Genomic DNA, 10,997 nt, shown 5'->3' with positions numbered 1-10,997 from the left:
TATAGTATATGATCTATGAAGCATATTGTATGATCATAAGGCATAATATTAAAAATTAGGATTTTTTAAATGCCACTTTTATAAACTCATATTATGTCTTAAGGGAAAGAGAACATGAGCCATCAGAGATTTTTTTCTTTCTTTGGAGAGTGCTTGGAGAGTACACTTCAAAAGGGAGAGAGAGAAAATGAGGTTGAGATAAGGAGATTTTCTTGAGAGAGTCAAGGGAAGTGAGAGGATTCATATGATTGTTCCAGTTAGCATGTACCTGGGGTTCTCCTATTGTGTCATGGTGGAGCTCTTGAAGAGAAACTCTAAGAAGATGAGTGTTTGGTGCAAAAGACTAGCTAGCTGAGGAGGCTAAGGATCAGCATCTTTGCTAGGATGGGAAGCTAAAGGAGGGATCAACATCTCTACTAGAGTAAGGGGGTGAAGGATAGATGACATCTTCGTTGGGTTGGGAGGTAGAAGGAAGAAGATTCTTTGATGTTTGTAAAAGTTATTATATGCCGAATCAAGAGAGAAGAGCTTCTCCACCTAATTGTGTGCTAAAGGAGACTCACTTTTATTACAATACCAAAAAAGGAGGTCATTTGAACCTCAATAAATCCGATTTGCTACTCCTTACTATCTTGAAATTTTATTTTCTTTTAATTATCTTTGTGAAAGATTTATTTAGTTTATTTTTGGTTATCTTTGTAAAAAAAATGTTAGTTTACTTTTGGTTAACATTGTAAAAGAATTTCTAGTGATAAATCTCTAGTAGACGTTCTTATTTTTGAATTAAAAATAAAAATAATATTTTTTTCTAAAAGTTAAAAAAAAAACTTCTTTGCTTACAATTTTATTTGAATAGATTATTCTCTTAAATCTCTTTTGAACATCCATTTTTAATCTTAAGAAAAAGATTTCTAAATTACCAATTCACTTCCACACCCTAATCTCTCTCATCGCACTCCCCCCCTCTTGGTGTGCCAAAAGCACTTTCAAATTTTCCCTTCCTCACAAATGATGGAGAAGGGAATATCTTGGGAACAATTAACTGATTCTCACTGCAGGCGACAAATGCAATATGGCTCTTTAGTTCTCTCAAATTTTAACCTATCTTTTTTTTTATATATATAATGAGTATTTATAGTCTTTTTGAGATAAAGATTTTGACAAATTTGGTTAGAATTCAAAGCACTCCACCATACGGTTCATATTGATCCCTTTAATTTTGTATAACTTATTAAAAGTCTTAATGATGTCAAAATTGGGTGATCTTTAGCTCTTTAGTTTCATCTCGTTGTATTGATTGATTTGATAATAAACATGCTATAATTGGAAGCCATTTGGTCCATCAATTTATGTTCAGAAGTTTTCAAATATAATTCAAGTGCTAAATTTATGCTCATTTAAAGTTGGGTCGGATCATTTGTAAATTGGAGACATTCAATTTGATTATAAATTTGCTGAAATTAGAGTTCATATGATCCTAAACTTAATTTACAAAGTTTTCAATTCAAGTAATATCTTGAGATTCATGTCATTCATTTAAATTTTCTAATCTATCATGTAGAATGAAAAAAATAACATAGAAAAACTCATAGATATCTATGCAAATTTGTGATATAAGATCTCAAAGGCCCTCTTTTGGATCCTATTAAAAAGAACTATTTTTAAGATCAATAAAAAAATAATAATATATGTTCATTTTAAAATTTCCATTTATTTGCAAAATACTTAAAATAAGATTTAGACTATTTAAATATTTTACCCAACTCTCATCTTTGTGAGAGCTTTGGGATCGCAACATCGAGGAAATGGTGCTCATGACATCAATGTAATTCATCCTTCATTCACCACGCTAACAAAATTCCACTCACCCATACTCATTTAGTTCTTCTCCTTTCTCACTAATTCCCTCCCTCCTAACTCTCACACCCCATCATCTCATCCTCTTTGGTGCCCTATGGTACCTTCATAGCCTCGGCGTTGATGTTCTCCTTGCGTTTGGAGTTTGCACCATCCGCCCTCATCATTTCCATCCCCTGTTTAATCATCAAAGTCTTTTTTATGTGCTACATTTACTTGTTAAATAACAAGCAAGTATGTTCACCAACATAAATTATAATTATGTTTGTATAAGATTTAAATTTTTTTATTAGGATATAATCATGTTTGTATCTTGTTTAAACATAGTTCAAATATGATTCAAATATATCTCAAATATGATTTGCCTATAGTGGATATAATTAAGTGCATTTTGATAGCTTCAACACAATTGAATCATCATATTACAAAGTAGATATGATAAAGTGTAATATAATAATTACAACAAAATATAAATTATTATAAGATAATAGAGATTTATTTAATAGATATAACACAACAAAGTGCAATCCAAGAGCTCTAAAATGATAGATATGTACAACAACAATGTATTCTTTGAGGTATGATGGAGTTGATAGTGCATTAACATAGAAATAAAGAACATGATCACAAACTAAATCATCATTTCAAGATCAAGACTTCTCATCAATGCTCAAATTAAAAATAAATGAAACTTGGCCATGAACTCCTCCCACCAAGTTAGTTTTTTGGTGATTTTAGAAAGACTTAAACTTTGTCCCTCATACTTTATCCAAACTCATTCGGGGGAAAGAATATAGCTTGAAGATTGCATGAAGATTATAAGCACTCCACTTCTATCAACTGGCTTGACCAAATTTTGCTAGTTAAATTTTTTCTCTATTATCTTATTATTTATTCATGTCACTAATCCATGTGATTGATAGTAATAGGCTCCAAATGTTTTCCAAAAGATGTACGGGTTGACCAAAGTTATAAGAGATCCTACATATGCTCCATGTTTTGTATTCTTAAATTATTATTGAATAGTATAAAACTCTACATGTGCAAAAATTTTATAGAAAATTAGTGGCTACCTTACATCTTCATGAAGCTTTATAAATAACCCCTTCTTGAATTTTGGTGAGTCTATAGTTATCATAACAACCATTCTTTTTCTCCTCTTCTCGCTAGTTCAGCTGCTACCTACCTACAAACTAGAATTAGCAACCCTCACATATCCGGCACTCTAAAAATTCTAAAAAGCCTCCAACACTGTCACTTCTTCCTTTCACATTATCCACAAACCCCACAAGTCCTTAATATTTTAAATCACCATTGCCTTTAAGAAACCCAAGCCAAATTAATTACACAAAAGACAATTCTAGTTGTTTATCCAAGATGACCAACCAATTTGAAATTTTTAGCACTCAAAATACTCATAAAAATACCCTAAAAGTACATTCATTTTCCCAATATCCCAAACTTCATATCTAATATTCTTCATGCCTCCCCTAGAAAACCTAATTTTATTTAGCAAGGAAGTTTTAACATTAAATGTGTTACAAAATCAAGTCACCCTTTCCCATTCTAGACAACCCTTTTCCACCTTTCAAAACCAATTTAGTTATTATCTTTATTATTATAATATTTTCACTCTGCTCTACTCAAATATGATCTATTATATGAAAAGGATCAAGTTATATTTACTCTGAGCGCATTTATCAACATGGCAGAAAAATGTTCTCTCAAAATTCATCTTGACTTGTTACTTCTTAATCTCATGTAATTTGTAAATAAATATTTATGTTCCCTTTTTCACCTAGTGTTAAGGTAAATGATGGTTGACATTTTGAATGAAAAGTTGTGTTTTTTTATGCTACTACGCAGCCAAAATTTATTTAGCCATCTAAAAAAAATTACAAACTAAATTTCACTTTAAAATTTTGAAGCGATGATCATAGCTAATATTTACTTCAATTATAGTAAAAAAATCAAAGGCTATAAGAATAAAGGGTAAGTCAAAGAAAGCAAATCAAATTAAAACCCACTTTCTTCTTTTTTTTTTTAAGCATGTAAGTGTTTCCCATTCCAAAGAAAATAAGCTCTTTAGCTAAAAATTCTATGAAGTAATAAAACAAGGCAAACAATCTAAAAATTTGACAAACCTAATTTTGTGCATGAAACATTAGAAGTTTGCTAGATATTCTATGAAGCATTAAAATCATAAATTTTGATGCATAATCCTATCTTAAAGGACTCCATCTACCATAGAATTTTCAATTTAAAATAAAGTATTTTTAAAATTCATTTTTTGAAATATTCAAAACAATTAAAATTCTATCCAAAGGATTTGAAAGAAAAAAAAATAGTATTTTTTTTTTCAGCTCACTAAATCATAAGATATCTAAAATATTCTAATATTTATACAGTAACATCTTATCATTGAGCTCTACAAATCATAAAATATTCAATGCAAATTCCAACAACTTGATTGCAATAATTATATTTTTTACATCACATCCTTATTTTCATAAAATTAGGGAATTGTGGGGCACATGCACCAAGATCAAAGAGTTTTCAACCTCTTACATGGCACATAACTAGAATTTTCAATTTAAGAGAGAGAGAGAGAGAGAGAGAGAGAGAGAGTATAGGGGTGTCAATTTGGATTAACATGGAGGATTAAAATAACCTATATTTAATTCCACCTAAAGCTTATTGACCCAAAATCTGCTCAACATAAATCAATAGGCTCAAATCACATATGTATGACATTCATTATATGATTTATGTGATTTTTTTATGTCAATACATCTCAATTAATTTGATATGACCCATTGATATGTTTGATGATTGTTATTAGTGAAAGAAAGAATATTTGCTTAGGCTCAAATAATTAGGGCTTCAAATAATTTTTCACATATTGTAATAAATATCACACTGATTATAACAATCATTTGTATATACAGGGGCGGAACCAGCTTCAATTTTGAGGGGGGGCAAATACAACACAAAAATAATATTATATATCTATATATTACGAAAAAAAATTTAAAAAAAATTAAGCAAGAAAAATTAAAAAAAGATGTAATTAAACTGTCATAAAAATCATGAAAGAGAATATTAGAATTAAATGTGAAGAAATATATAGATATTTTAGGGCAAGTTAGGATAAAAAATTTTTAGGGCTCAATCACTAAAATGTCTTCTTAGTCAAGAAAAGAATAATTTAATTCATTCTAGATTGTCAGGCTAGATCCTCTGAAATTATCATACTAACCAGACAAATGCAGTTGCCCATCTCAATCATATGATCTATTTTGGCTGATTGAGGATCAGCCCACTTGTATTTATTTTTAAATAAAATTGAATTTTTACTGATCCAATCCTAACCGTTCCATGCCGATTGGACAGCTGAGATGTGCCCTCGCATTTGCACCAATAACATGATAACCATGAAGAATCTCAACTTCTTTGTCTGAACACTAATAGAGATATTTATATTTCCTTATCAGCACAGCAACAACAGACTATTCTAATAGGTTCACAATGATGATATATTTGACAAATTCCTCCATTAACAGTGAAAATTAATGCACGTAAAAAGCAAATCAAACACAAATCTGTAATCAAAGCTTGTGCCATTTTCTAAGATAGGTTTGGTCTCTGTCGACTCATGGCCCATGAAATGAGGTCAGAGATAAGCTTAGCTAGAAGCCTATATCTCTATATTTTAGTTCAGATCGCTTGACGATTTCCCAAAAGCTATTCTCATAATAAACAACAACATTATTAAATACAACGATGGAACATTTTCCTCAATCAACTTCGTTGTAATAAATTTTAATAAAATAGCACTGTACCACACTAAACTAGTGGCCAAAACATCTGTTCAAACGATAAAAAAGGTCCAATTGTGACTTGAAAACGCAGAAACCGTGCTGCTTGTTGAAGATTTGGACCAGTAAACTCTCTCTCCATTTTACTTCGAAGCTTTTTCTTTTCTTTCTGCTGGGACCGTCCACTGGCTTAAACACTCACTGCCTCTCTTTCTTCCACCGGTGCTTCGAAGGCCTCGGTTTAAGAAAGAGAGAGAGCGAGAGCGAGAGAGATGATTGCAAACAGTGCTGTCTTTCTTGCTTGCATGTCCTTCCAGCTCTGAATTGGGAAAGACGCTTTGAGAGAGGCAGAAAGGGGGGGAGAAAGAGAGAGAGAGAGAGAGGTGGTTTCTCGTCAACTTGTTTGTCTTACTTCTAATTTTGGGTGAATTGTATTCATGGGGAAGGCGAGCTACAGATTCAGGGCATTCAGACTATTTGAATTGATGCCAAATTCTTGGTTTTATAAGCTTATGGATATGGGAAAGAGAGCAAGCAGGCGAAGAAGGAAAGTTAAGAATTCGTTGGAGAAAGGCCAAGTTCCTATCATGGAAACAGGTAAATCATTCGGAAATCAAAAGCCAATCCCAAAATCACCAGAAAATGAAGCTTATATTGGAAACAGACGATCCTATTATTTTCCCAGCGGAAACCGAGAAGAGCAACTCCATTATTTCTCTACGTACCCCAAAGCTACAGACACTCACTTACCCTTAGACAAACCAGGAAAAAGCAAGACAAAACCTCGTAAGAAGCCATTGAGCACTCACAATAAACTCATCCCTTCAGCTGCTTCTTCTGTCATAACATGGAAAGAAGAAAGTTCCTCTGTTTTAAGCTCAAAACCAGCCCATGAAACTTCTCCGCACAACTTAGATGGCGTCTTCAATGATGAATTAAATAGTTCTGTTTACAATCTTCATATTCCTCTACCTCCTATAGTAACGAAGCCTCTCAAGAAAGAAATCAGTAGACCCAACCTCACTGTAGGAAACCAAAACTCGAAACAGAGGAATTTCCATAGCCATGGCAATATGAGGAGGTCCACACCGCAAACTCCAAAAATTAAGATGCGATTGAAATCACCTAAGTTAGCGAAGAAGAGATTACTAGAGAAGAATCGCTTGGCTGATAGCTTCATCGTGGTGAAATCGTCTTTCGACCCCCAAAGTGACTTCAGAGATTCCATGCTAGAGATGATCTTTCAAAACAATCTTTGGTCTTCAAAGGATATGGAGGAGCTTCTCTCTTGCTACCTCTATTTGAACTCACACGAGTATCATGATCTAATCGTAAAGGCTTTCAAGCAAATCTGGTTTGATCTCACTGCAGCAACTTGCAATATAAGTAGAAGAACATTCTTGTAAGGTTCTTCTACAAACCGAATGTTTGAATTACATATATAAATATATATATATATATCTTTATAGCTTTCTAATCAAAAGAAACTGCACATCAATTTGTTTCTGCCATTCGAGTTGTCCTCGCTTGCTTCAAGTCTGATCAAGTTGTAATTTTCTTTTAAAAAATCGATGCTGTAATGATATTGGTCAACTGTTATGAGAATTTTATTGCACTTCCCTTAAATGGGAAGGAGGTGAAGACAGTCCTGCAGATTTTGAATTTGAAACCACAATGGAAGATCATTCAAAAGTTCAATCTTTTTATTTGCTAGATCTAGCTTTCGAGATCAATGTAAGATCGAATCGTCTGCATCTATAGCCTCTCTCGACTGAAATTGCAGCCGAAGCATCAGTCCATGAGAAGCATCCTTCTTATTTCTCGCTTCCTGTAAACATTTAGCAGGAGAGATTGAGAGATCACCAGCTATCAAGATTGCATAACCCAATAAATTCTTTCTTTCTCGAGTACGTTAGCAAGCAAGGATTGTTGGGACAGAACCTCTTTCCAGTCCTCTCACTATTACAGTGTGGAAGATCTGATCAAAGAATATCAAACATGTAAGAAGAATGTGATAGCATCAAGTACAAAGCAAGTGATTGGGCATGGCCTTGATGAAATCAGTCCAATGGCAAATGATTTTCTTTTAATTTTTTAATTGATCTCGGGCCTGTCTGTGGCCTCAGTTGGGTTATAATAGTAGTTGTGGTGATTATTTGTGAACAAGATATGAAATTCAATATGATTTAATTGATCATAGTGGCATTCATTATGCCTTCGAAGGATCATAAATTCTTCATCCATATTTCTTATAAAGAATGCATGGGCTCGAGACATCAAATCACTACTACAGTTACTCGAAACAGCATGCAGAGAGAAACAGTACTTACAGGTCCAAGTTGGGTTGGCCCTATTTCTTATATGATTTTCTATTAATGAGGGTAATGCACTCACACGAGCAAATGAAATGTCTCAGCCCTTTAAATAGAAGAGTATTGATGTTTAGAATAACAGTTGAATCAAATCGTTGCTTCAAAAAATTAAATATTTTCTCTTTCACTAAAAGGATGGATGTCCAATCTATGAAAAAAGAAATTATCATAATTAACTTTTACGTCATTGTGAAATATTGTTGGTGGGAAAAACATTCATTAAACACATTCTGATTATATGAATGAGAATAGCCAGAGCTCTCGCCTATGGAATTCCTAGGATTTTTCTTGGTCCTCTTTCTTTTGTCGCCTCCCCCGCCGGAAGAGGCCTTCCTCTCCTGAGCATGGCCTTAAATCCAAATGACTTCCCCTCCCCCCGCCCCCCCATTCTCTTCTCTCCTTGGGGTTCGTCCTATTTCTCCTGGTTGTTCTTACGCTAACAATCTCACTTTCCCTCCCCCTAATCATGAGGATTTTTTTTATGCCCTTCGTTCCTCCTACCCCAAAGCTTTCATTTATTGCTGATGATCTCACCGAAGGATCATCTCTCTGGTCTCCTTCTCTATTGGGCTACTCACTTGGCCCTCGGCCCTTCTACGAGATATTTCTTGCTACCATGAACATGGTTTGGCAGGTCAAAGGTTCGATTTCTCCTCTCGCTTGCGGATGGTTTTTTCCTCATCAAATTCACTTATTGTAAAGATTTCAACATCGTTTGGATGGTTGGTCCATGGTTTCTGCTTGGGAAACCATTCATTTTACAAAAATGGTCTCCCAAGTTTAAATGTAAGAGAGATGAGGCTGCTTCGGTTCCTATTTGGATAATAATCATTAATTTATCATTAGCTTTATGGACTCCTGCCGGAATCTCAAAGATTGCCAGCTATATTGGAATCCCGCTCTCTACGAATTCTCTCACTGCTAAAAGGACCCGCTTAACCTTTGCCAATATATGTGTCCAAATCTCTAAGCTCCTCTTCCGGATGAGATCCCGCTACAAATTGATGGGGAAGACCCTGTTGTCCAAATTTTATATGATTGGAATCTAACTCATTGTGAAGGTTGCGGGTCACTAATCCACCCCTTCTCTCTTTACCCCTCTAATCCTAATCCCAAACGTTAACTGCCACAGCCTCCTAAAAATAGGGGTCGGAATTCCAGTAGACATCCTCGACATCGCCCTGTTACCCTCTCTTCTAATACGCGTCTACCTTTGACCCCACCAACCAATCCCAATCCCAATCCCAATCCCATCCCTTTGGCCAAACCTCTGCCCACTTCTTCACTAAAGACTATAGATACCTCCTATTCCCCCCCTCCTGATAAAGAACCAATAATTCTCAACTTTCCTCCTTAGACCAACCTTCTCAACCCCTCATACATGCTATTCTTTTTTACCCTCTCACTTCAGATCCCCTCATAACTACTAATCAGTTTGCCTCCCTTGCAGCTGATGATCCTTACCCTCACCTTCCAGATGCTACCACTATCTTCGTCGATTCTTCTTGTTCTGACTCTACTGATCATGTCCACATTCAAAAAACTAAATCATCCCCAACTACCCCATATGTCCCACTACCTCTAAATCTACTAGAGTTAAATATGCCAAAAAGGAAAAAATTCTCTAAATCCTAACCCATGTCCTTCTCTCCAATTGCTTGTTGGAACGTGAGGGGGTTCAACAACCCCGATAAAGTCTATGCGTGCAAGGATTTAGTGAATTCCCACAATCTAAAATTTTTATGTATTTTAGAAGCTAAAATCAAGGCGTCTGCTCTGGAAGACCCTTGGTTTATAAATTCACACCTCTTCTTCCATAATGAGAGAAGCTGCAATAAGTTTAACATTTCTACCTCTAGTAGAATTTGGATCAAATGGGACCAATCCCATTTCTCCTTCTCACTCATCACTCTTTCTTCTCAAGTGATTTACGGTACCCTCTCTTCTAGGTTTTTTCCCCCTATTTTCCTATCAGTCATCTACGCGGCTAACTCGTTCGCTGAAAGGGAATCCTTTGGGATCAATTAAGGGGCCTTTTTTATGACGCCTCTCATCGCTGGATTGTTTTGGGTGACATCGACTGGTGTAGGTTTAATTCTGAGAAAGCTGGTGGCTCTTGCCTATCAGTTGGTAGGCTAGGGGAGTTCAATAATGTCATTTTTTACTGTGGTGTTCAAGATCTTGCCTCTGTGGGCCCTTCTATATTTGGTTAAAACAATAGATAGACCAACCAATACATACTAAGCTTGACAGGGTTCTTGTTAATGTGAGTTTACTTAATGCCCTTCCCCAAGAATTTTACAAAATTGTTCATGTTGTTTGTTATGACCACTCACCTTTGGTTTTTCACGTTTCCTCATACTGCAACATCCCCACAGCTTCCTCTTCAAGAATTATTAAGTTCATATGAATGGGTTTTGGGAGGAGGTCCTGACTTCTTTTTGGCGGCCTACTTCTTGCATCCCTGTTGCCTCTTCCTATAGCAGTCTCAAAAGGAAGTTGAAAGGTAATGCTTAGGCCTCATCAAATTTTCTTGCTAATTTCATCTTAGAATTAAAAAATAGGCACCATCTTTGTCTTTCAGAACTCCAAAATTCTCCTTTGGATCTTCATTTAAATCACAACGTGAAGTTTATAAGGATCAATTGGAAGTTATGCAAACCTCCTGGGCCTCTTGGAATTCTCAAAGAGCAAAAGCCTATTGGCTCACCAAGGGGGAAGATGACTTGGGTTTCCTCTATGCCAAAATCTGATCTAGGAATAACCAAAACAACTTAAGGGAAATCACTACCCCCTTAGGTTATTTCACTTTTCACCATGACATTACTGACGACATTATTCCCATTTTAAGGGCCTTTATAACTCTCCTAAACCTCCTAATGTCACTAACTATTGTATTCCCTCGAGCAACATTGTTCCCCCAAATTTAATTTCTCCCTTTATGGCTCCT

General features: G+C 35.1%; 1 protein-coding gene across 1 annotated transcript; it reads left to right on the top strand.

Annotated features, from left to right (window-relative positions):
- The first annotated feature begins 5,754 nt into the window (after positions 1 to 5,754).
- On the top strand, positions 5,755 to 7,373 carry LOC110099707 (transcription repressor OFP3). The gene has a single exon (XM_020826946.2). It carries the CDS (start codon positions 6,113 to 6,115, stop codon positions 7,079 to 7,081), a length of 969 nt encoding a protein of 322 aa, XP_020682605.1. The 5' UTR covers positions 5,755 to 6,112; the 3' UTR covers positions 7,082 to 7,373.
- The last annotated feature ends 3,624 nt before the right edge of the window (positions 7,374 to 10,997 follow it).

Source organism: Dendrobium catenatum, unplaced genomic scaffold (genome assembly GCF_001605985.2).
Source record: "Dendrobium catenatum unplaced genomic scaffold, ASM160598v2 fragScaff_scaffold_1301, whole genome shotgun sequence".
Lineage (NCBI taxonomy): Eukaryota > Viridiplantae > Streptophyta > Magnoliopsida > Asparagales > Orchidaceae > Dendrobium > Dendrobium catenatum.
Note: the sequence above shows the minus strand (reverse complement) of the source record. Positions and strands in the feature narration are given on the sequence as shown.

Excerpts from the sequence above, each read along its gene's own strand:
- LOC110099707 (XM_020826946.2), top strand. The coding sequence starts at position 6,113 with ATGGGGAAGGCGAGCTACAGATTCAGGGCATTCAGACTATTTGAATTG.